The 26,218-nt window shown below is 43.6% G+C and overlaps 2 protein-coding genes and 1 long non-coding RNA gene across 8 annotated transcripts in view; 1 reads left to right on the forward strand and 2 right to left on the reverse strand.

Moving 5' to 3' along the window:
- Positions 1-26,218, reverse strand: part of LOC144587482 (uncharacterized) — a 117,572-nt gene that overhangs the window by 67,594 nt on the left and 23,760 nt on the right. The gene's annotated exons all lie outside the window — the stretch shown is intronic.
- Positions 137-11,490, reverse strand: LOC140703971 (calpain-15). Its single transcript, XM_072988212.2, has 4 exons — positions 7,216-11,490; positions 6,293-6,436; positions 528-651; positions 137-409 (listed from the first exon to the last, which is right to left on the reverse strand). The coding sequence occupies exons 1-3, from the start codon at positions 7,342-7,344 to the stop codon at positions 643-645; spliced, it is 282 nt and encodes a 93-aa protein (XP_072844313.2). The 5' UTR covers positions 7,345-11,490; the 3' UTR covers positions 137-409; positions 528-642.
- LOC110071305 (uncharacterized) overlaps positions 22,485-26,218 on the forward strand; it is a 204,317-nt gene continuing 200,583 nt past the window's right edge. For 2 of the 6 annotated variants that reach the window (XM_078388032.1, XM_078388034.1), the window contains exons 1-3: positions 22,505-23,488; positions 24,898-24,994; positions 25,833-25,903. In XM_078388032.1, the coding sequence (XP_078244158.1) occupies positions 22,988-23,488; positions 24,898-24,994; positions 25,833-25,903 (669 nt within the window). In that variant the 5' untranslated portion in view covers positions 22,505-22,987. Of the gene's footprint in view, positions 23,489-24,897; positions 24,995-25,832; positions 25,904-26,218 lie in introns of all 6 variants that reach the window. The other 4 variants (XM_078388031.1, XM_078388033.1, XM_078388041.1 and 1 more) reach the window with 3 other exon arrangements.

Here is a 26,218-nt window from a genome sequence, read left to right on the forward strand (position 1 = left end):
CAAAATGATAGTCACCGGGAATAAGCAAAATTATCACCATCATCAAAATTTCAAAAGAAGCAACATATTTGAAATGTGGACAAATTAGTCCTAGCCCAGTGCTTAAACCCTAAATTATTATCTCAGACCCAAGAGATGTTTTCAAACATCTGATCTTTATTTGAAGTACACATCTAAATCCAAACCATTGTGAGGAGCAGCATTATAAACTCAGGGACATAGGGTGCCTCTGGCTTTATGCAACACATGAAGATACCCGAGGAAGTCACTGTATTCCATCCAGAAGATTCCTTTTCTGCTCCTGTGGGGCATCAATTCATGCCGCAAGTGTGTTGGCCAATGTGGCCATTCGTCAGACCAACTGCCTTTCCACGAGAAGCAACCCCAGGGGCTATGGAGTCTCAGCAACCTGGAGGACAGAAGAACGAAGCAAGTCAGACCTGCTCTCAGAAGGGGCTTAAGATTCTTACATGTTCCCTACTCTTTTTTTTTTAAAAAAAAAGATGCAGATAGCTTGATATCCTTACCTTCATCCTTGAACATCGCGTACATCCAATACGGAGTATACGTGTCGTGAACGCAGGCCGATATTTTCATAGGCTGCATCATCCACTTTTATTTTGCCACCTGATGATGCACACATTAAAAAAACTGAAGAGGGAAGGATGGGGAAGAAAGAAAAAAGAAGGATGGGAAGAGTGAGTGAGAGAGAGAAAGACAACAAAGATTTATATTGCATGGCTTAGCATATGGAATCAACTGGAGGGAAGCAGTCTTGGGAACCATGTATCTTATCTGAATGATGTATTATGTCATTTTCCCCATGAGGTAAGGTGGATATTGACAAGAGAAATATAAAGGATGTCAGGTACCAGTCTAATTAAGACATATCTTTCCCTGAAATGCCGGTGTTGCAGAAGCAGGAACCGCTTTGTGCTTCTTAGGACTGATCTATTATTACAGCAAAACAAGAGAGCAAAATCCAGAAGTGAATGAGCGGAGTGTGCCACTTCCACCTTCTGCAGGGAAGGAATTGTGCCGTTTCCAAATGATCTCTTATTTGGCAAAACCCTTTACAATTAAAACACACATGCAGGCAAATGAGTATCTCTGGGAGAAGGGTTCAAGTCCACTCCACTTCTTTACTGTGCTAGTTGTCTAGCTGCAGAAAGGACAAGTTACTTACCTGTAACTATAGTCCTGTGAATTCACACATGCCGCTTTGCAAAACTCCATCAGAATGTTCTATCCCAGTGGTTCCCAACCCTTGGCCCGCAGATGTGCTTGAACTAAAACTCCCAGAAGTCTTCACCACTAGCTGTGCTGGCCAGGATTTCTGGGAGTTGCTGTCTAAAACCACACTGCTTATATACTTCCTCGTCGTGCTTAAAGTAGTCTCTGGGTGGTTTACCTCGATATTTAGTGGAACGCCTCCTCCCACCAAGGTCTACCCGGATCACCCGCGCGAGTTAGGAGTTGAGGCTGAGGCGCCGAGAGAGGCCCGGAAAGAGAAGACACAAAACCGGGCCTTCTCGGCGGTGGCTCCTCGCCTCTGGAACAATCTCCCTCTGGCGATTCGCGCGGCCCCCACGCTGGGCACCTTTAAAACCCAATTAAAAACATGGCTGTTTATTCAGGCCTTCCCTCCAGCCAACTCTTGATTTTTTCTTACTTTTCCTTTTTATTTTTACTGCTGTTCTTGTTTGATTATTATGTATTTGTCTATGTTTTATTATTTGATTTTATATTTGGAAGCCGCCTAGAGTGGTCCGGTGGGCCAGATAGGCGGGGTATAAATAAAATAAAATAAAATAAAATAAAATAAAATAAAATAAAATAAAATAAAATAAAATAAAATAAATAAATAAATAAATAAATAAATAAATAAATAAATAAATAAATAAATAAATAAATAAATAAATAAATAAATAAATAAATAAATAAATAAATAAATAAATTTGTGGTCTTGTCTCCTGCTAGTGCACAGTTGGCTTGAATGGTTGTGGCAGGTTCTGAGAGAGAGAGGGGTTCTAAGATGGACTGCTTTGGAAGCTGTTTTGAGAGTAGATATCGCTGGAATGGAGAATTGCTGAGATAGTGAACTGGGTGCCGGATGTGATTTCTCTCACATTTTAAGCAGGATTGCTGCTTCTTTATCACAACCTTCATGAACTTGCAGCGATGCTGGCCAGTCTGTGTTCGGGGCTGCCCCTCACCAAGATAGTATAAGCACTTCAGATGTCCATCGGTGAGGGAGCTTTTATTGCCTCAGAAAACAAACTTTTTGACCGTAAAAGGCAGGAAGAACTCATCACAATAAAGACAGGAAAACCTCAAAACAAACAAGGGCTTGAACAGGACAAAAAAAATAAGAGTTTTGAAGACAATGAGAGAAATTTGTTCTAGCCAACATCCCTAGGAGTTTCCACAGCAGCTGCTAAAGGGAATGGGGGGAGAATTGGTAGGCACACAAAGATGATACGCACTTGGAAAAGCTAGTTGAATTGTCCCCTTTTTAAGCTCTAGAAGGTCCCAGTGATTTCTGCACAGGTAGGACATAACTGACATATGAGTTTCTTTGAGCACCATGTTAAAAGCAAAGATCCCAAAACAGAATTAGAGCGAGCACCTCTACAATCCCTATTTTTGTATAAGGTGATCTACACAAGAAGCTCCTCCTAACTGGTCACAAAGACATTAAATCAGCAATGTGGGAAGACCTCCATGAGAGAAGGAGGCACCAGTATGCAGCAAGCGTCTCCTACATCGTTGAGGTACTAGTCGCCCTCTATTCAGCACTGGTTAGGCTGCATCTACAGTACTGTGTCCGGTTTTGGACACCACATTTTAAGAAGGATGCCAACAAACAGAGCAAGTTCAGGGGAAGGCAACAAGGGTGATCAGGGGACTGGAAATCAAGCCCTAGGAGGAAAGACTTAAAGAACTATGCACATTCAGCCTTAAGAAGACTGAGGGGAAATACAAAAATTTTCATATCCTTGAAAAGTCGTCATACAGAGGGGCAAGATCTGTTCTCAATCATCCTAGAGTGCAGAACATGGAATAAAGGGACCAAGTGACAGATTTACGCTGAATTTCAGAAAAAACATCTTAACTGTTAGAGCAGTACGACAGTGGAGCCAATGACCTTGGGAGATGGTGAGTGCTCCAACCCTGGAAACATTAAAGCGAAAACTAGATAACCATCTTTCCGATCTGCTTTTATTTGGATCCTGACATTGAGCGGGCGCTGGACTTGATGGCCTTATAGGCCCTTTCCAACTCAATGATTCTATGATTCCCTCTCTCGTGAGCCATTTCAGTGCCACTGGGCCAACGAGGTATATAATACATAGACATGGACAGACTACCTGAGTGGTAAAGGCTTGCAGGATGGAAAAAAAGAGTGATGTTCATAACACTAAGAACTTGGGGCTGAGTTTTCTCATTTTTGCTTTCCCTGCCCGGCTTTTCTCCTTTTGGTTTCTGTCAATAATAAATGAATAAACAAGGGAAATTTACTGACCTGTTAAACAGACCTCAAAAAATCTTTTGTAAATTAAGCTATTCTTTCCTTTTTAGATTAGGGAGGTTACGGATTGTTCTGCCTTTTGTCTTAGAATGTGAGCTGCTCTGAAAGCATCGCCAGCTGTCGTGTTATAAATACAGTAATTGGGGCTTTTTCGGTGAAAAAAAACTATAGTGGGAGGGCATTATAACACCGCAAATATGGTGCAGAAATAGCAGAGAGACATTTTTTGGTCCGCCTTTGATAACCCTGCAACCTTGCGTCACCAAATGTAAGTGACTGGCAGAAGATTCGGGATAAGCTAAAATCGCACATAAGCAAAGCCTGGAAAAATTACTTTGGATCACAACTCACAGCATCCCACAACCAACAAAACCAACGGGGAATTCTGCAAGTCCCGACAATGTGCAGATAACCCACAATTAATTTGTGGAACTGACCGCCAGAAGATGCGGCGGCGGCCATGTGTTGGACTAACTTTCCAATGGAGCCAACAGACAGACGGAATGGATTGTTCTATCGGCAGCTCTTAGCAACGGACAGGTGGAGGGATCTTCTGAATCCCGGGTGCCTGAGAACAAAACTGGAGGACAGAAAATGAGGAAGGCTGCTTGCCCTTCCAAGCCCCCACTCAGGGCTTCCCAGAGGCCTCTTTGGTTGACCCGACAGCAAAGCAGGAAGTTGGCCTAAATCAATATTTGTTTGGACCCAAACCAGCCTGTTTTCGTGTTCTTTGGACTACACAAAGGTTGTGTGCATAAGAAGGAAAACTTGGGAAAGTGACTTTTCTGGACTACAGGATTCAGAACCCCCGAAGCAGTATCAGGGATAAGGAGAGGTGTGGTCCAATAACATCTGGAAAGTCACAGGTTCCCCAAAGAACCGTTGGAAAAGTAGGGGGTTTGATATACTTCATGTCTTGTTAGTGGTACTGCAGAAGCTTGGCAAACATGGGCTGCCTTGTAGCTGCTCTTTCGCAACATGCTGCCAAGGCTCTGATTGCAGAGAACTCCATGCGGACATGCTTATCTCCAACAGCACCTCCACACACTGCTGTCCAGCCAGCTGCATCACGTGTACGCCTCTTCCCATTGCCCTTCCGTAAGTTCAAGCTGCAATCATCCTCAGTTGCTGCCCCCACACTCAACATTCAGAGCAAAGCGGGTTGCCACTGTTGCGTGCAAAAGAGTAGTGCATGTAGGCATTCAAAGTGGCGGATGGCAGCAATTTTTATACTTTCATGCTTTTGGGTTGTGTGTGTGCGTTCATTATCACCTTCTAAAGGGGGCTTGAAACTATTCATTTCAAGTGTGATCATGTTAGTGATCTTTACCACATGCCCCTGAGGCTTCTGGCCTTAGTACTTCCATACTCTTCAGATATTCATTTTTTTTATTGACGTATCAAGTCCCTTTCTGCCTTTTAGGGTGCATGTGGGGAATTCTGCCATGTCTTAAGGGGGTTCAATACTCTCATGCCTGTGTGGTCCACCCCCTCCCCAGTGCTCTAGAAATTGCCTATCTATCTGCTGGAGAATTTTGACAGACACTGTCTAAAGCTTCTACCCTTTGGGCTGCCAACTGACTGGGGGGCGGATCTTGATTTCCTCCTGTCTCTTTAGCAGCAACTTTACATGCAAAATCAGGGAAAGAAGCTTTTTGCAGACTGGAAATAAAAATAATCACTAACAACACAGAGATACACCTCAGCATTTCACCTCACATTTTATGCTTCACTTATCTCTCTCTCAACCTCCTTCCCTGTGTCAACAGATCAGGCAAGACCAAAGCACTCTGGCTGAGAAGTAATATGTCTCTACACCGGAAGCACACATTGGCATAAAACAGAACAGCTGGTGGCAGCCATCTTCTCTCTTCCCTGAGCTGAGAGCAAAAGCTGAACTGAACCCTTGAGTGCTCACAGTCACCAGGAACACAGCTTTCAAACCACGCGCCCTACAACCTCAGAGCCGACAAGGTCAAGGGATTCCAAAAATTGCAGTCTAAAAAACAACTTCTTTAAGCTCTGATCTGGACCATTCAGAAAGCACCTGCTGAAACTGGCTTTCCCGATGACATGCCAGCAGTACAGTGGACACTGGAGCTTACAAGTTGAAGTTTCTCTAAGAAACTCCATGGTTCTCTAAAAGGGAGCCCCTCCAAGGCTTCCATTGCATAGCTGTGGGCTTCACTGACCATCTCTCGGCCTTGGCTGACCCTCTGGCACTGCTCTTCTTTCCCTGCTCTATCCCTGGTCCACCCAACCACAACCAACAACCCAACCATAGATTCCAAACATCAGCCTTGTATTTCATGGTTCAGGAGGACTACAGTGACATGAGTGTGAATTGGTCTATTTTTGTAGCTACTCAAGAAAAAAGCCTTTTTCTCAGTTCCATGCTGCATCATCAACTAGTGCTGGGGAAAAATTGGGGGGGGGGGGCAGGGAGAGACTACAACTCCTAAATCTCCTGGCCAGTTGATTCTGTGTGTTATGGACCCCCCGAAACAATACTTCCATGCTCAGACCAGAATGCAAAGTGCCCAACAGACATGCCTTGTTGTGGACCGGCCCTCTAGCCTGCCTCAGACGGAAGGGGGAAACCGGCCCTTTCAAAACTCATGCTACGGCGTTATGCTCCTCAAGGCTGAAGGGGGAAACCCTCCCTCCTCCCTCCTCTTACCCAGCCTCCTTAGAAATCAGCATTTGGGCCCAGATGAGGTCAGTGTCAATGGGCTCCACGCGAGGGTTAGTGGAACTGACCTGCAGCATCAGTCTCTCGCAGGGGGCGCCGGTTAGTGTGGCAAAGGCTACTATAGCGTACCCGCCCTCGAGGGCAAAGTACGAACCGTGGAGTTTGGCCAGGGCCTTCTCAATGAGAGCCACCCACAGCTGCTTCCTCTGGGCCTGGAAGAAAGGAAGGGATGGAAAATAAGACACAGGTTTTAGAACAAGCCTTGTCAAGAGATGTCGTCATTTCAAATTGACTTCTTGCTTGTCTCTATATTTAAGTGTACTTGCATCTTATAGGGCACCGACAACTTAGCTTGCTGGCCACAGTTTAAGAGAGTTTCAGAAGGTCACAGAGTGACTTTTAGGCTCCCCCAGATAGCACAGCCAGGAGCTACGTAGGCTGGAGGATTCCGGGAGTTATAGTCCAAAACATGAATTTTCCAAACTCTGCCTTTTACAGCCAAGGCATGTACCCTATCTGCTGTTAAAACCACATCTGGAAAAGTTACTTGTTAGGACTGCAACGAGTTGTACTGGTCAAAGGATTCTAGGAGCTGTAGTCCAGAAAAAGCAACTTTCCTAACCTTCTGAGAATTGAGCATAGGTAATATGTTCTTAGAAAAAACTGGATTATGTAACTGTATACATTGTGTGGCTTGAACCTATCTTCGTGATTTGTTCTCCCATGCTCATCAGGAGCAGAGGAGGAAAAAAGCTGCTTTAACAGAAAAAAAGGGCTGGACCAGTATGAATTAAGTCTTCATGTCATGCGGTCAGTAGAAAAAAAATACCCTGAGTTCACCCATTTTATAAGTGGAAGAAATCCCTCGGTATTTAACCATCTAGCAGCCCTCTCATTTTGTTAGATATCTTCCTGTTTCTTGCAGAACCCTCCTTCTGTAGTTTGTCCTGCTATCATGGCTATTAATGGCCAAATCAAGCTCAGTGCTAACCTGAGAGAAGAGAAGGTAGCCACGTTCATCACAGGGCAGCATGTCATCCACCAGCACAGTGGTCCATGCGCCATCTTTGCAAAGCCGGACTTGGTAGGCTCCTTCGGAACATATGCTCCGTGTGATCATGACTCGTTCCACCAACTCAGGCCTTTCTGCCAACACAGCCAGAGCACTTAAGAACCTAAAAAGATGTGATACAAAACCAATTAATCCTGACAGGTTTCAAAAGAAGCCCCGAACTGTGAGACATTCAAGAAACTGGAGGGAGAAGGGCATTTAAGGCACGCTAGAAAATAGCGACACACTTCTCACTGGTTTAGGGCAATGGGGGAACCGACTGTCTTGGGTGGACAGGCTATGTTTGCGCCAGCTTCATGCTGCCCTCTTCCAAAATTCCACACATGTTTCTGGAAGGGTGATCTATCCTTCCTATCCTTCCCCTCTAGGTGGGTGAGGCAAGGAGCGACAGTGATGAGAGAAAGCAAGGAATGGCAGATAATGAGAAAGAAAGAACAATGTGCCATACATGTAGAGACATGTTCTTTCTGGAGGCATGATTCTTCTTGGGTTTAGGAGAGAAACGGGAGCTTAGTTAGGGCATAAAAATGGCCTTGTTGGGGACTTGCAGACCATGGCTAGCATCACTCCCACCCTGGGCTACAGAGACCCCCATGTAGTATGTGTAGACGCATCACTGCAGACCACTTGACTGAACGGTCCTTGAAGATGCTACAGTTGATTTCATGGGGCCTCAGCCACTGCTTCACTCGCTGCTGGACTCTATGCCCTTCAGGGAAGCCAACCGACTTGGGCCCAGGTGGGAAACTGTCATCTACAAATTTGACCTTATTCTGCGGAGATAAAATTCTGTCTTACTGTTTTAGGCAAGGAAGGCAATGTCAGACCGCAAGGCTCCACTGGCAAGAAGGCAGTCTCCGCTCCATCCCACCTTGCCCATCCTGCCACCTAGTCTCTCCTTCTCTCACACACACTCAAAAACCCCACAACCCAGCACACAAACGGGTTTTCTCTCATTGCAATACAGGCTCAAGATTCTGTGCAGGAAGGGCAACGTTCAGAAGAACCATGCAAGGACCAAGTTTGGAAAAGTACTCAAAGGCCATTGAGACAAGCTCCCGGCTCCCTTTAGACAAAAACAAAACAAAACAAAAAACACGGGCATGAAAAATGTTGAAACTAGAAGCTTCAATAAATGAATTCAGTTTATTATCTAGTTGACAATTTGGAAGGCCTTTTTACAGTATCTAATGAGAACAAGCTTAATTGAAAATTAAGGTCAAGCTTGTAGTGTATTCTGACAACACAGAAGATGGCTTTTTGTCATCTTTTTTAAAAAAAATTCCTCTTAAAATATAAGCTGTAAGCAAGCAACAGCAGCATCTCCCCCCGAACTGCTGCTACCTTGGCCGGTGGAAGAGGAGGACGAGGTGCCTGTCACCAAGGAGGTCCAGTGGTTGAAGGCACAGCACACCACAGCGTACTTGCCCGGCTCCAGCATCACATCACAATTGACAAACTTCTTTACCGCTCGCTTGCTGTGGGCCATTAGGCGCCCCAGGCTCAGTTTGCTGCCATTGATGAAGGTGGCTCGGAAGACCATGATGCAAAGATCTAGCAGGTGGCTGTCCACGGTGTCTGAGAGCCTGCCAAGGTAGAGAAGGGGATGATTTAGTTCAGAGCTAGAGCATCAGCTCGGTGTGCAGAAGAGCCCAGGGTCCAGCTGGGGTTCTGGGGAAAACATGGGGAGCCGTGGCCAGTGAGTGCAGACCAAAGAGAGGCAATGGGGGTGGTACATAGGTATTTTGGATTCCAGCTCCCACAGTCTGAACATCAAGGATTATGGGAATTGTAGTCGAAAGCAGGATGGATACAAATCAATGATATTGTTAAAACAATTTCATTTAAGTCACGATGTAAGTATTATTTTTGTAAAAATAATCCAATATTTTTAATTTAAATTGCCATTTAAATCACATCCACCCTGGTCCAAAGTATCTAGAGGACACCACATTGCCCAGCTCTGCTGCAGACAAAACAGAGAGAGAGGAACCCATGGGTGGGGATCATGGTATTAAGCAGCTTCGTGTGTTCTTAGCAGAGCTGGTCCAAGACACTTTGTTTAAAGCTTAAAAAAAACACAGTGTGTCTCAACCACCCAAGTGAAGCTGAACATCACCCAAAGAATCAACCCTAACCCTTTCCCCTTGCCTGGTAAGGAAAAAAAAACACACAGAAGCAACAAATTAAATAGCTAACCAGCAATTTGTCACACAGGAATGGCATTTAAAAAATGACACCCTAAATCTGGCTAAGGCAGACTTGAAAGTGGCTTTCAACATCTTCAGATTCTCTTCAGATTCTCTGTGTTACAGTTCCCATCAGCCACACCAACAGGTCAGGGGTCAGGAATTATAGGAGTCACACTCCAAGACCTATTGCAGGCAGAGTGTCACCCACCCACTTGTGGAGACCGATTCCAGTAGCGCTGTCACAGCCATGGTGCAGAAGTGCTTGCCCCAATGGCGTATCTCAAACCTACGCAGCTGCCACACAGGGTGTGGGGAGCCGAGTGAAAAAGAAGTCCTGAAGCAACGATGGCTACACTATGCCCACGTGCAGGGTAAGGACGTTTGGGTGCCTTGGCGCATACTCCATGGGACCTGACCAGAAGCCTCACCTACTGCCCTCTTGGAAAAGGGCAAACTCCAAGGTCGCACACACAGATGCCCACTCCCATGCACGCAGAGTGCTCCTGCATGCATACAACCACACACACATGCTAGACCAGTCTGCGGTGTCAAAAGCTTTGGGGACCACTGGATAAAGGACAATAAAGAGAATACCAGCTAAAGAAAAAAACCATACTTGTTAAGAGTTGGAAGACCCCTTTTTTAAAAACATGTTGCAAATTTGGACTGAACAGTTTGTTGATTTCCCCTTTAAACACCCTAGAAATTTCTAGAAAATTTAAAGAATTTTTCATTATTTATTAAAAAGGAAATATGTATATAGGTTAGAAGCTTACATTGGAGAAAATGTATTTTTCAAAGAAAAAATAAAGACGTTAGGAGGTGAGAAGATATAATGTGGTTTAGCTAGATTGTTGGATGAAAAAGTGGAACAATAGCAGCAAATGCTGGGAACCAGTTAGAAATCATCAAGAACCTCTTAGCGTTATGGGAAGCAGGTGTGTCAAGAAGCACATATGGAATTTTTTTTAAAAAATCAATTATCTGGGAGAATAATTTTTTTATTAATTGATTTGGAGTTTGCATAATCTTTATTTCACAAGCATCAAATGCTATCAAAATACAAATTATGTTGGAGATATGGACACTATACTTTTTTCCATACATAGTGGGAGTGTAATGTATGTGCCATTAGTAATGGCAACTCTAAAGAGACTTTTGAGGTATGTTATGTTGAAAGAGTGGTTTACTCCTGCCGATGTGTTCCCACAGCTGAACAGGGACTTGAACCCACATCTCTCTAGCTCCATTCCAACCCTCTACCCAAAGCTACAAAAATTCATTTTATGGTATTCCCAGTGGCTGTGTAAAGATGTGAAAAGTGGGAAACAAGGAAAATAAATGGGGAAGGAATTATTCCTCCCATGTCCTGGGAGAAAACCTAGCCAGACTCCTAGAAAGAGAAGTAACCTGGGTCTACAGCAAATCAAACCTAAACTCACAAGAGACTGAATTTTATTATGTATTTTTTCCCTCTGCAGGAGAAAGAGAATCCCCTAAAAACATTTCTAGAACTCATGACTGGCTATTTTCTGAACATACAATCAGCGCTAAAGATATTAGAGAAAGCCCTCTAATAGACTCACATTTGCCTTTTTACTAGTATAAAAGTAGTTTGTTCATCAACTGATCATTGCAAATGTAGATCTAATACTCCACCAAGAGTACTGCTTTCCCTCCATTAATAGTTCCCTGTTCTCAATTTAGGGCAATGTAGTCTTTGTCTATGGGTTCCAGTTCTGCTGCCAGAAATAAACTACTGCATGGAGTTTTTTCTCCCCACTGAGAACTAAGATAGGCTGGGGGGGGGGCGAGAAGAGAGGAGGCTGGTCCTTTTGCAATTAAATTAAATATGTGAACGGAAGGAACCTTTATCATAACAATAGTTCTGTTTGTAGTCTGTTAAAATAGAATCTCCCACCCACCAAGAAATAGCTTGTTTGTTCCAGCAAAGCTTTAGGACCCTAGTAACTGCCCTCTCCAGAGAGGCAGACCCTCACCCCTCCCCCAATCTCCCTGAGGCAATTTAAGACTTCTGTGGCCTGAAGGAAGATGCAAAAAACCCCAAACAATTAAATAAACCATGGCCAGATTTATTTATTCATTTTTTTAAAAAATCTTGAAATAGGACTTAGGTGAAGAATAGGAAGAAAAGGACAGCTAAGCAGCAGTAAATAAATGAAATAAATAAATACCAAACATGAAGCCTATTGCTTGGAATGTGCTTTTTGGTGTAGCTTTGGTTTTCTTTTGTTTGTGTGTATGTGTGTGTATATATATGTTTGTTCTTGGTTAGATATTTTAAATATTTTAAATACTGTATTTGTAAACTTGCTGCTTTCAGCTTTCAAATACTGTCTTTTAATTATTTAAGCCACCTTTTGAAGGGGGAAGGTGAGGTAAACACATATTTCTAAGTCTATAAATTCAGAAATCACGGAATGGTTCTCCCTAAAATGGGAAAAGGAAAACTTTTTCATGGGGGGAGGGGGAGACACAGAAAGTGAACTTGGATTTAGAAGTTAAATATTATTTATTTATTTATTTATTTATTTATTTATTTATTTATTTATTTATTTATTTATTTATTTATTTATTTATTTTATATCCCGCCTATCTAGTCACTTAAGACCACTCTAGGCGGCTTACAACAAGCATGATACAATATAATGAAAACAATTTTTAAAAGGGGACAAACTTCGGACAAGATGAAACAGACACTAGGAGAGAGGAAAAAAGAGGGAAAACCAGGAATTGGTTGAGGGGAAGGCCTGCCGAAACATCAATGTTTTTAATTGTTTTTTAAAAATTTATAGGAGTAATATATTAGCAAGCTATAACATATTGATGGAAATAGTACAAATAATGTAAAAGTGGGTGTCCAGACTTCATGATTTCCCAGCCATTTTGTCAACTTTTCTAACAGGTGTCTCTATGGCTTATTTCATCAACTTTTATCCATGTAAGGAAACATGGAGTTTGCCTGTCAGTTCCTTAGGATGTTCTCAAATCTTGCTCCCATGGCAAGCATGTGATATGGAGGGAATTTCCCCTTCCCCGAATTCTTCAACTTTTCATATATGCTCCACTGACACTCAAACCCTTTCCACACACGACACAGACTTATAAAATTGCTCCCATGTGGGTATTTTTAAAAGTATCCTTAAGTTTCTACTCAAACTGAAGCTGTTCCCACATTCTGTTCATTTCAAAGCTTTCCACTTTGTATGAGATCTTTCAATAGAAAGATGACTGCTTTTATTGAAGGTTCTCCTATTTCTATCACCTCTCCCCTATATGATGTCTTTGATATTTACCGGTCAGAACTTCATTAGGATATCTGATTCCCCAGGAACCCTACAGAAATTTACAGATCTCCCAGGCAAGGAAATTCTATGATTCCTCAATGTTGATATGATTGCAGAAAAAGTGTGACTCCCACAAAGAAACCAGACTGTGGGAGTTCGGTATTCTCAGACATCTAGAGATGTGCAATTACCCCTGTGGGCTCCAATAAAGACAACTGACCCACCGGGGTCCTGCCAAAAGCCATCTCTGAAGGGTTGGTCCATCTCCCCCTTTCTCTCTTTGGCTAGCTTGCCTCTCTCCTCCCTCATCATTCTCCCCCACTCACTAACCTCTTTCTCTCAGCAATAGGAAGGTTTCACTGGTCTTGCTTCTCTCCAACTCCTTTCTGCCTGTTCATGAGGTATCATCAAGTTCTCCCATATTGCCATCAGGCACCAAAGAAACAGGATTGCCCAGTGTTTTCGGGAAGGAAATATTACCTTTTTTTTTTTTACCACAACTAACAGAATTCCTCAGGCCACACTAACTGGATTTTTTAAAGGAAGTATAATTTTTATAAAAAGGCTGCAGTTTCCACCTTTTTCACTCCCTCTAGCTTTAGCAAAACCTCTGTATTTGTAACACGGCATGGCAGAAATGGTTGCCTGTGTGTGATGTTTTGTACAGAAGTGGTATGGATCAAACAAACAAACAAACAAAAATGGGACAATAATGATCATTTTTAAAAGTCTTAAGCTCCTCCATCCAAAATAATATCCTCAAAGCCTGAGATTTGCCTCTGTGGGCATCCTTAACCAAGACATAAACTATCAGATTGCTTTATTTACTACTAATACTAATACATTTACTACTAATACTACTAATACTTTTATGTATTATTGTTAGCTGCCCAGACTTCGGTCTAGATGAATAAATAAATAAATAAATAAATAAATAAATAAATAAATAAATAAATAAATAAATAAATAAATAAATAAACAAATAAATAAATAAATAAATAAATAAATAAAATAAATACTGATTCTATAGAATGTTTGCCTGTTCTAAGCTATAAGCATTACCAGATAGCTATGTGTCCTACCATTAATGTTATAAAAATTTTGTGACATTTTTAATGAAGTAGTGGTATGACAGGCAGATGGAAAGAATTGCCTAAAATGGCCCAGGTTCCCATGATTGATTTGTCAGCCATTTTCCCTCTCTTTCTATTTTCCTTTCATCTCTCCACTCCACTACTTGCTTGTAGTTCAGCCACATTTTAAACTGATGAATATGCAAACCCTACAAGCCCAGGATATTTTGTGTGTGTGTGTGTGTTTAATATACTTCATATTTAATCTTCATATTTAATTTGGAAACAAATAATAGCTGTGTGTCATACGATGTGAGAGTTACAACTTTGTTCTCTAGTAAGTTTAAAATAGCTTTCCATGCCAGAAATTGTCAGATGAACCATATATGACAGATTAAATGTGATTTTGAAACATATGCTATATGAATTAATGAATGAATGTATGTATTATGGTCAAAGTCCAACACCAAATAAGTTGAACAATACAAAACAACACAAAGTATGCAACATACATTATAAAGAGCAATACATCCCAAGGTGCATACAACTCATGTCAGAATTTATGCTAGAATTGTCCACAACCGGGGAGAGAGGTTCACTATGTTATCAAGTCACTGTGGCAGGCTACAACTGCTGCACAAAATTTGTCTACTTGGTTAGTATACCAGAAAGTTAAGGCAGAGATTGGAAAGTTGGAATGCTAGAGAGAATAGGAAAGAGTTAAAAATGTATAGAGAATAAATACAGTAAGTAATCAAATAATATTTTTAAAGTGAATAAAAACACAAAACAACGTGTAATCAAATGGTATTTAATGAATGATCCTAAACATCTGTGATTTACATCTTTGATTTAAATAACAACTAGAAGATCAATAAATCTGTTGTATTGGCAGCACGTGTCTAAGATACATCTAGTTGGTATAGTATGGATGAGATCAACTGGTTGGTTGGTGGCAGGGTGAAGAGAGGAAACACATCCAGAGGGTGGACTTGTATTTAGGGAAAATAAACAAAAAACACTGGCTGGATGCCACTGCATATCGACCTCCTCCTTCCCCCCCCCCCGCAAATAATCCCCCTGCAGGGATTATTTTTAGCCCTTTAAGTCTGTCTAAGATTAATTAACTGGTTTGTGAGAGACATCCCAGAATCCACAATTTAAAAAGCTCTAGGCCTCAGCCACTTTTGAGGCCTCCTTAGCCACAATTTTTTTTTTTTTGGCTTTTTATTGAAATCTAATATCAAAATTCATCCTTTGCCGCTGTCTTCTCTTACAGCCAACCTATACACTTAGATAAGATGGTACACAATTCTAGCCTCAAATAATCTATGAGTCTTGGGGCCAGCAATTCTGTATTTCCCTCTCTCAGCCTGACCTACAAGATGGTTGTGACAATAAAAAAAAGGGGGGAGGGGGGAGCCAGCCTCACCACTGTTTGAAGGAAAAGTGGAATAGAAATCACATAAAATAATACCTGGGGACCCAAGGTTGGGAACCACTGGGCTAAGGAACCAGGGTGGGATCGAAGGTCCCAAAGAAATTGGTTGCCAGGGGTGGGGATGGGGGTGAATCTGCCCCAGGAGCCTGCCTAGGCCAGAGGGGAAACCTTTGCAGGACAGATTAAACCCAGGCCAAGGTAATTGTTTCCATTGTTGTTCTGCTCTACTGATTAAGAAGTTTTTTTTTCTGATATTCAGCCAAAACTGGCTTCCTCTGGTAGGCATCCATCAGTCTCAAAATTGCATTTCTGAGCCACAGCAAGACCACAAGTCATCCGACCGCTTGGGAAATGTTAAGAGAGAGCCGGGGAATTCTGGTAAGTGGTTGAACTCCATCTCCCACCAGTCAAAGCCAGCCTGGCTAAGAAGGAGACGTGGTTGGAGCCGTGATTCATCAGGATCTGGAAGACCAAATGTCTCCCACTCTTTAGGGGATTCCGGCAAGGCACCACTTTGAAAAGGAAGAATTTCATAATGGAACAGTGAGAATATCCCTATGGGGATGGGTGAGAGGGATGGGCTAAAGCAGAAATTTCTTTTCCCTCCTGTTTGAAGAAAAATGTAAGGATAGAACAGCTGTAAGTGCCTTTTAAAATGTGGTGAACTGAGCTGAGAATGGGATTTATTTAATACAGAAATAGAATCTGGTTTATACTGAAGAAACAGAATTACTGTAGAAAGTCCTCTAGTCTCAGCCATGGTTTTGATGCCTTATACGTTTGCACACAGTGCCTTCATACCTAAGAATAGAATAGAATCAGTGTGAAAGTTTTCTTTTACACATCTAATGTTGTCCTCTTCCTTGGCCTTTTTTTTGAAGAAAGTTTTGGAGGAAGGAATTGCATTTCAATGGCCAGTCCCACCTCCTAGTTTCTGTAGGGCACTGTATTGGGGGCTTGAATTTTTCTTCAAGAGTTAGGGCCAAAACCAGTATTGGGAAGCAGTATTGCTTTCACCTTGGCCTGATTCAGGCTGTTTCCTTGTTATTGGAATCTCTCCCCTGATGCTTTCTTTATAGTTAAACTTTTTCATACACAAGGCATAGTCGGGGTTTTGATATCCTTCTAGGATTTTGCCCATCTGTGTCAAATGGCTCTAGGGTGTACTCTGAAATATCAGAAGTTAAAAGATGCATGGATTACACAAATGCTGCTATTGTAAAACCAAATAATTGTAACAAAGGAATTGTCTGCTTCTCGTTGCACTTTAAATGTTAAGTAATTGGGAAAGATTATATGCAGTTTTGTTTATTGTTTATTGCTTGCTGTCTCGTTCATAAGTTTTGAATTTCCTGTTTCTTTAATGGCTAAATTCTGCTGGTATCTCCCTCTCTTTGCATAGCTGAGCAGCCCACTTTTGATAAAGAGGAACTGAACAGAATGAGAAGAGAAGATGTCCAAGTGTGTGAAGGTAAGAAAGATGCTGCCTTGGTGCATGTGCAAAGTGCAGATCTCAAACGATAGAGTGCAAAGATGGCCACTAGACTTTATAGTAGAAGACTTAGAAGGCAAACTGTTGAAGAGTTCTGCAGTGGCTTGATCCTTTAAAGTGGAGTAATTGCGACTGTCGTGGCAAAGGGGCTAGAGTAACTCAGAGAAGCTATGGGCTATGCCGTGCAGGGACACCCAAGCCGGACAGGTGATAGTGGAGAGTTCTGACTAAACGTCATCCACCTGCAGCAGGAACTGGCAAGCCACTCCAGTATCTTTGCCAAGAAACAAAAGGCTAAAAGATGCTGGAAGATGAGCCCCTATGGTCGGAAGGCGTCCAACATGCTACTGAGGATGAGCGGAGGACAGGTACAAGTAGCTCCAGAGTTAATGAAGTGGTTGGGCAAAAGCCGAAAGGACGCTCAGATGCGGACGTACCTGGAAGTGAAAGGATAGTCCGATGCAGCAATCTCAAAAATAATAGAATGATTTCAACATCACAGTAATCAAATTTTATGCACCAACCACCAATATTGAAGAGGCTGAAATTGACCAATTCTATGAGGACTTACAACACCTTCTATAACTCACACCAAATAAAGATGTTTTTGTGATTATATGGGATTGGAATATTAAAGTAAGGACTCAACAGATAAAAGGAACAACAGGTGAGGTTGGCCTAGGAGTTCAAAACGATGTAGGACAAAGGCTAATAGAGTTTTGTCAAGAAAACAAGCTGGTCATCACAAACACTCTATTCCAACAACACAAGAGGCCACTCTACACACGGACATCACCAGATGGGCAATACCAAAATCAGATTGATTTCGTTTTCTACAGCCAAAGATGGAGAAGCTCTAGACACTCAGCAAAAACAAGACCTGGAGCTGATTGTGGCTCTGATCATCAGCTTCTCATTGCAAAATTCAAGCTTAAACTGAAGAAAGTAGGAAAAACCACTGGGCTAGTCAGTTATAGGGTCTTGATATCTGGCGGAACGCCTACTCCCACCAAGTTCTACCCATGTCACTAGAGCGAGGCAGGAGGTGAGGCTGAGGAGCCTAACGCCAAGGGAGGCCCGGAAGGAGAAGACAGGAAATCGGGCCATCTCGGCAGTGGCTGCTCGCCTCTGGAACAATCTACCTCCTGGGATTTGCGGGGCTCCCTCGCTGGGTATCTCTAAGAAGCAATTAAAGACATGGCTGTTTCGGCAGGCCTTTCCTCCAGACAATCCCAGATTCTCCTTTTCTTTTCCTCTCTATTTGGTTTCTATCTTTCTAAGTTTTTATTATTTGCTGGTTTATATATGTATATTTTAATTATTTGATGATTGTTAGCCGCCTAGAGTGGCCCTGAGTTGGCTGGATAGATGGGATATAAATTAAATAAATAAATAAATAAATAAATAAATAAATAAATAAATAAATAAATAAATAAATAAATAAATAAATAAATAAATAAATAAATAAATAAATAAATAAATAAATAAAATAAAATAAAATAAAATAAAATAAAATAAAATAAAATAAAATAAAATAAAATCTAAACCAAATCCCTTATGAATACACAGTGGAAGTGAAGAACAGTTTTAAGGAACTGGATTTGGTAGACAGAGTGCCTGAAGAACTTTGGATAGAGGCTCGTAACATTGTACAGGAGGCAGCAACAAAAACCATCCCAAAGAAAAAAATGCAAGAAAGCAAAGTGGCTGTCCAACAAGGCCTTACAAATTGCATAGAAGAGAAGGAAAACAAAATGCAAGGGAGATAGGGAAAGTTACAGAAAATTCAATGCAGACTTCCAAAGAATAGCAAGGAGAAACAAGAGGGCCTTCTTAAACGAACAATGCAAAGAAATAGAGGAAAAGAATAGAAAAGGAAAAACCAGAGATTTTGTGCAAAGATGAACATGATAAAGGACAAAAATGGGAGAGACCTCACAGAAGCAGAAGACATCAAGAAGAGGTGGCAAGAATACACAGAGGAGCTATACTAGAAAGATTTGGATATCTGGGACAACCCAGATAGTGTGGCTGCTGACCTTGAGCCAGACATCCTGGAGAGTGAAGTCATGTGGGCCTTAGAAAGCTTGTCTAACAACAAGGCCAGTGGAGGTGATGGCATCCCAGTGGAACTATTTAAACTCTTAAAAGATGACGCTGTTAAGGTGCTACATTCAATATGCCAGCAAGTTTGGAAAACTCAACGGTGGCCAGAGGACTGGAAAAGATCAGTCTACATACCAATCCCAAAGAAGGGAAGTGCCAAAGAATGCTCCAGCTACCGTACAATTGCACTCATTTCCCACGCTAGCAAGGTTATGCTCAAAATCCTACAAGGTAAGCTTCAACAGTATGTGGACCGAGAACACCCAGAAGTACAAGCTGGATTACGAAGAGGCAGAGGAACTCGAGACCAAATTGCTGACATTCCCTGGATTATGGAGAAAGCCAGAGAGTTCCAGAAAAACATCTACTTCTGCTTCATTTATGCAAATGTGTTTGACTGCGTGGACCACAGCAAACTATGGCAAGTATTTAAAGAAATGGGAGTGCCTGACCACATTATCTATCTTCTGAGAAATTTATGTAGGACAGGAAGCAACAGTTAGAACTGGATACGGAAACACTGATTGGTTCAAAATTGGGAAAGGAGTACAACAAGGCTGTATATTGTCTCCCTTCTTATTTAACTTATATGCAGAATACATCATGCGAAAGGCCGGACTGGAGAAATCCCAAACTGGAATTAAGATAGCCGGAAGAAATATCAACAGCCTCAGATATGCAGATGATACCACTCTGATGGCAGAAAGTGAGGAGGAATTAAGGAACCTTGTAATGAGGGTGGAAGAGGAGAGTGCCAAAAATGGTCTGAAGCTCAACATCACAAAAACTAAGATCATGGCTGTAGCGGGCACGCTGAAGCCTCTATTCGCTCAGAAGGTACTCACTCTTCTACTCAGTTGCTGCCATCAGTACTTCAGTTCAGTATCAATTATTTAAGAAGACAAGTGTTGATTTGAAACTAAAACTTGTTTATTTGATCAACAAAATAAAATAGGTAAATTACAGGTTGATAATCATGATCAAGGTATCTCCCCTGCCAGGTAAGTATACAGGATGATAATCAATATCTCTCACTCACTGACACACAGACCCTTCTCTCACTGACTTTTTGGCTCACAGGCCCACAGACTCACTAATCTCTCACAAATCCTTCAATCTCTCAAATCTCTTACATCACACCACCCCATTTATATCCCAGCAACTCCCCCTTTAGCACCACCTTCCGTCCCCTCATTGGCTGCTGTTCCACTGCTCAGCTGTGACGGACAGGTGAGGGCAGGGCTGAACGCTACAATGGCCACTGGTCCCATCACCTCCTGGCAAATAGAAGGGGAAGATATGGAGGTAGTGACAGATTTTACTTTCTTGGGCTCCACGATCACTGCAGATGGAGACAGCAGCCATGAAATTAAAAGACGCCTTCTTCTTGGGAGGAAAGCGATGACAAACCTCGACAGCATCTGAAAAAGCAGAGACATCACCTTGCCAACAAAAGTCCGAATAGTCAAAGCTATGTTTTTTTATGTAGTGATGTACAGAAGTGAGAGCTGGACCATAAAGAAAGCTGACCGCCGAAGAATTGATGCTTTTGAATTGTGGTGCTGGAGGAGACTCTTGAGAGTCCCCTGGACTGCAAGGAGAACAAACCTATCAATTCTAAAGGAAATCAACCCTGAGTGCTCACTGGAAGGACAGATCCTGAAGCTGAGGCTCCAATACTTTGGCCATCTCATGAGAAGAGAAGACTCCCTGGAAAAGACCCTGATGTTGGGAAATTGTGAAGGCAAGAGGAGAAGGGGACGACAGAGGATGGGATGGTTGGACAGTGTCATCGAAGCCACCAACATGAGTTTGGCCCAGCTCCGGGAGGTAGTGGAAGACAGGATGGCCTGGCGTACTCTGGTTCATGGGGTCACGAAGAGTCGGACATGACTAAACGACTAAACAACAAAGCCACCTTGAGCACAAATATAGGTGTTGTTTTGTTCTGTCACGTCACTTCTGACTTCTGGTGATCCTGTGATTTAATGACCTCCAGAGCGGACTTTTCTCAGGGATGTTGGCATGTCTTTGCCCAGAGTCCTAAATGTGGATCTTTGTTACCAAGCCCCAAGTCTGAGTCCCTATTAAAAACAAGCTTTTACTCCCCACAAATGGGAAGAGTGGGTTCCGAGTTGAGTCTGAATCATTGGGGGGGAAAATGAGTCATCACCAGTGTGACTTAACTCCGACTTATCTTTATCATTTACTGAAGTCACTCGACTGGAGTTCCAATCCCTGACTTTTGTTACAGTGGACCCTCGATTTACAGACGGCTCAACTTACAGACTTTTCGAGTTACAGACTTCTCTGGCTGCAAAATTTAGGTTCGACTTGCAGCCAGAGAATCGACCTACAGTCCGGAAAAAAAACCAAAATGGAACAAAAATAGCCGGTTACGGATTAATCAGTTTTCAATGCATTGTAGGTCAAAGGAGCCTCGGCCTACAGACTTTTCGACCTGCAGCCACCGTTCTAATACGGATTAATTCTGTAAGCCAAGGGGCCACTGTACCAGCCTCAATCAGCTCTTGTTAAATAAAGATTGCCTCTTCCTTTTGGGACTCCATATAACCGAGAGTATGTCTTCCTCTTTTCCTGGCATCGGAAGAAGTATAGAACCAGACTTCATGTACTTCATCTTAAAGGAAACGTAAATAAGATTAAAACTTTATGATAAGGACTGTGTTGCTTAGAAAATTGAATTACTTTAACATTTTTTAAAATACAGAATTCTTTTTTCGTTTATAATTCTGCTTATTATATTTCACACACAAATTGCCGCTGGGTCTTGGAAACAGTGATGAAAGTGGTAAGAATTGGTGCAAATCCAGAGGAGCAAAACTGAATGAATGCTGTTGGGAAGGACGTTCCCTTGGTGGTGTTGCGGGAGAGGCAGAAAGGGGGCGTGCCGGTTGTCCCTGTTCTCTAAGGGTTAAAGGCAGTGAGTTCGTCTTCCTAGAGGGGAAGCGGTGAGTCCTCCAGAGGAAGTGTCTTCTCCCAGGAGACCCCCCCCCCACTTCCTGTCCCTGGTTTTTCAGCCTCCGGAGAGAAACGGGGGCTTGAGCTCCTTCGAGGGGCGGCTGGGCGGCGTTTTCCTTCCCGGGCGAGCTGAGCTCCCTGCCTGGCCCTTTGGGGGGTGAAGCCGAGCCCCCTCCGGAGAGGGTGGCAGAGGAGCCCCCTTGGGGTGGGGGGCACCCCAAACTCTCTCTCTCTCTCTCTGCCCCCCCAACCCAGCCCGGCCGAGGGAGGGAGGGAGGGAGGCGCCTCCTCGAGAGGAGGATCCCCGCCAAGCCCCCCCCCCCAAGAGAGGGTGAGGGGTTGAGCCGCTTCCCTTCCTCCGGCGGGGTTGCCCGGGCAGGAGAGGCTTCGAGGGGAGCCTTTTTCGGGGGAGGCCGAGTCGGGGGGGGGGGGAAGAGAAGTGGCGTCGTCGGAGGGAGACTCGGAGGAGGAAAAAGGGGAGCCCCGGCGAGGCTGGCTGAGGACGGCCCGAGATCATCCTGGGCTGCCTGAAGCCGAAGGCAAGCTCTCCCCCCACCCCACCCGAACCCCCACCCCACCCCGCACCTCTGCCTTTTGTGGAGAGCCCCCTCATCGTCCATAGGACAGGGGGCCCCCTTTTTTCTAGGTGTTTTTTAAAAGTCTTTTGATGTGGATTCAACATTTTCAGGAATTTTATATAATCTCTAAATCAGAGAAAGAAGGAGATAGCAGGGACCCTCAACGGGAAAAGAAAGGCTGGAGAACTTAGTTGTTTTTCCTAGAGGGAGGGCCAGCCCTGCAAAATATGGAAAAGGGAGGAAGAAAGACCACAAAACATAACAGCTGGGATCCCACTCAGGTATTGTGAGCAGAGTCTTAACTGCAGGATTGCAGTTTAAAGACTGTTGCGTGAGATCCTGATGTGAGTAGAAAGAGAGGTTATTCAAGTGGGGGGCAGATGCTCAATCTTCTGATTCTCGGTGAAGTAGAAAGAAGTGGGGTGTAACTCTCAGCGGAAGGAAGACGCTCAAGTTTCTAACTTCCATTTTATCCTTGGCTTTTTCCTGCATTTCCTTCAGGGACGAGAGGTGTTCTTCATGGATGTGATATACTGTAGTATAATAATTGCTAATAATATTTTTCAATGTATTATTCACAGAGAAAAGTACTGGTTTTGCAGACTACGAGTGGGGCTTGAGAAGATGGACGAGCAAGGTTCAGGTGGCTTCCCTGCCATCAAGAGGCGAAGCAGTGACGAATTCTGGGGAAGGAAGATGAACACTTTTCTGAATGAGGACGTTGTTGGCTCAGACATACATTGCCAGCGCTTCAGGCGGTTCTCCTACGAGGAAGCGGAAGGGCCCCGAGAAGCTTGCAGCCGACTCCACCGTCTCTGCCGTCAGTGGCTGAAGCCAGAAAGGCACACCAAGGCTCAGATCCTGGACCTGGTGATCCTGGAGCAGTTCCTGGCCATCCTTCCCCCGGAGGTGTCCAGCTGGTTGAGGGAATGTGGAGTGGAGATTAGTTCCCAGGCGGTGGCCCTGGCCGAAGGGTTCCTCCTGAGTCAGGCCGAGGAGAAGAGGCAGGAAGAGGAGAAGGTGAGACAGCATTTTCTCTGAGCCCCCCACGTACTCTTATAATGCCTTTATCCACAGCCAAGTTACCTGGTGTTCCATGAAAATTAGACGTACCATATTTTTCCATTTGGCAGACAGTACTATTGTCTAAAATCTTTAGACTAAAAATTCAGGGTCGTCTTATACATGGAAGTAAACTCAGAACAAAAACAAGTTGAGGGGCAAAGAGCTCAAACAGATCCTGCCAAGCTTTGATCGCTTCTTTCCCCCTACTTTAGTAAGCCTCAGGCTTTGGAAGTGGCGGGGAAAGCAGAGAGCAAACTTTCTAATATGGAGTCAGAAAAGTGGAGTTCTTTTTATACATCAGGGTTTTTTATAAACAGAAAAATGCGGTAGATTGTATTTCTGTTGATGGCAAAGCTCATTAGGATCATGCAACTTGCTGCTGCTCCAATGCAGGAGAGAGCCTTCTCGGTAGGAAAGGGGCTCCTCAGCCGCTGGTTCCATGGGGTCTATTCTTGATTTTATGAATGGAAGAAAAGAGAGCACAAAAATTGGTTGGGTGTCAGTTACCTCCATCCCAACCGTCTGCCAGGAAGCAGAGTTGGCTTCACTAACTCCCTGCCCAGTTCTGTCTTTGTTTGATGCCTGAGTTCCCTTCCTTTGTCAAGAACCCTCCATCGTCTGTGGCTGGGCTTTCGTTTTCAGCACTGACTCCAGCCAGTTCCTTCCCTTTAGGGAGACCCTGTCTTGGTGGGCACTCACAGGCTCCTTTCTCCCTGGAAGTCCTTACTGCCTCCACCACAGGCATTCCTTATCGGGCTTCCTCCTGCAGCTCCTCCGTTTGGATCGGTGTAGGGCCCAGGTACCTGGCTGGCCTCTGTGGTCTCCATGGGGGTCATTGATCCTTACAGGCCAAAGATCTATGGGCCCCTCTCACATCCTCATTCTTTTGTCACCTCCTCCTGGTATTGTACCCTGGTCCCAGAGTTGTAGATGGTTCGCAAATTGCCTTTTTCCCCAGGGCACAAAATATGGGGTCTAGCTCTTCAGACGCAACATCCAATTCCTGAGGATGATGAATCTTCTCCTTACTTCCTTCTCCACCTTTAATCCAAGTTCCCACAAAATGCTGACAGCCTCCACACACACAAACACACTCCCTCAGCCAAGGGTAGGAAATTGCTTCTTATCCCCTTCCTTCTTCCTGGCACCTCCATCTCTCTTTCTGCACCTCCCTGTTATTTGGGTCTCCATCAGGTCCAGAGGGAGGGCAGATGACCCAGGTGTCCCTGTCACACTCCCAACCCACAAAACGAAATGTAAGGTAGGGGTGGCTGCAGTGGCCGTGTGCAGCCTGTGTTCCAACCCCATGAATGCAGATTTTTGCCTCCTTCATTGTTTATCTTAGACTTCTGTTTCTCTTTGAGGTCAAAGATCTGTCTCTGGACGTTCAGCTGGATTTCCCTGCAGAAGAAGAGGCTCCCCTGGAGAACAGAGCAAGGGATGGAGGGGCCGCCTTGCTGGGTAAGGTCTGGTGCTGGGAGGCCAGGTGTTTTTCAACTAGATCTCCTTTTCGGAAAGCTTCAAGAGATCCACGGTTGCATTTAATTTTCCTCGAGTTCTGACTGGGAGGAAAGCGTTACCACCGCACTTTTCTCCATATACAAAATGTGTTTCAAGGGTCAGCAGTTGAAGTATTCGTACGTAAAAACAGCCTCTTGATGTATGACTATTATGGCGAATAAGAAGAGATGTGTTTCACTTAAATGACATTGGAACATTTAAAATGCAGAAAAAGGATAGGATAAATCTTGACTTCGTGGTGCAGTGATTAATCTGCAGTTCTGCAGTCATAACTCTGCTCATGATCTGCGTTTGAACTGACGGGCTTAAGTAGCCAACTCCAGACGAACTCAGCTTTCCATCCTTCCAAGGTTGGTAAATGGAGTGTCCAACTCACTGAGAGGTGGGCAATGTGAAGCCTGCAGAATTAAATTGCCAAGAGAGTGCTTTAAGCAGCATAATTTGCTGATATTTAGAGTTTCTCGTATCCTGCAGTGTGTACATGATCTTCCACATCTCTTCTGGAATCCCTCTGCTTCTGCTAAAACATCCCGACTTGTTGGGTCAGGCTTAGGAAGTAGAACTTTAGAAGCCACCTTGTGACTTTCATGGCTCAGGGGAGACTAGAAACGGCATCTCCCGAGTCCCAGTCCAACACCTGACCCACTAAACCACACGGTCTTACAACGGCCGTCCTCTGCCTTTGGTTGGGATGTCACTTTGATCTTAGGATTATAATCCTGTTGTCCAAGACATGCTGCATGCAGCTGATTCTCCACCTCACTCCTATCTCTTGCAGGGGTTGGAATGACGCTGGCAGTGTGTACGGAGCCATCCCTTCTCCCTGATGATGGAGTGAGAGCAGAAGAGGTGAGAGAAGGATCTGTAGGAGGTCGGGCAGGGAGCAGCCTGACTGTTTCTTCCCCAGCTTGCCTTTCTGGGAAGGAAGGGGGCGTGTTTCTCTGTATTATGTTTTAGAGGAAAGGTTCCAAACATTCATGGATTTCTTAAGATGTTATCTGGGAAGAAGTTGAGAAATAATGCATTTGAATGTGGGAGAAATGAAAATTGAAAAACGTATTCATCCATATTCACAGACTGGTTCATACATGTACAGGGATCTGAGTGCATTTCATCTTATTTAATCATTTGGCTCATGTTTGTACGTCTTTTTGTGAGAAATAT

The sequence above is a fragment of the Pogona vitticeps genome, chromosome 2, assembly GCF_051106095.1.
Source record: "Pogona vitticeps strain Pit_001003342236 chromosome 2, PviZW2.1, whole genome shotgun sequence".
Lineage (NCBI taxonomy): Eukaryota > Metazoa > Chordata > Lepidosauria > Squamata > Agamidae > Pogona > Pogona vitticeps.

Bases quoted from the DNA above. Each gene is read 5' to 3' on its own strand.
- LOC140703971 (XM_072988212.2), bottom strand. From the start codon at position 7,344: ATGATCACACGGAGCATATGTTCCGAAGGAGCCTACCAAGTCCGGCTT. The intron at 6,437-7,215 runs GTTAGCACTGAG...CCTTTCTTCCAG, and splicing joins GCTACCTTCTCTTCTCTCAG to GCCCAGAGGAAGCAGCTGTG.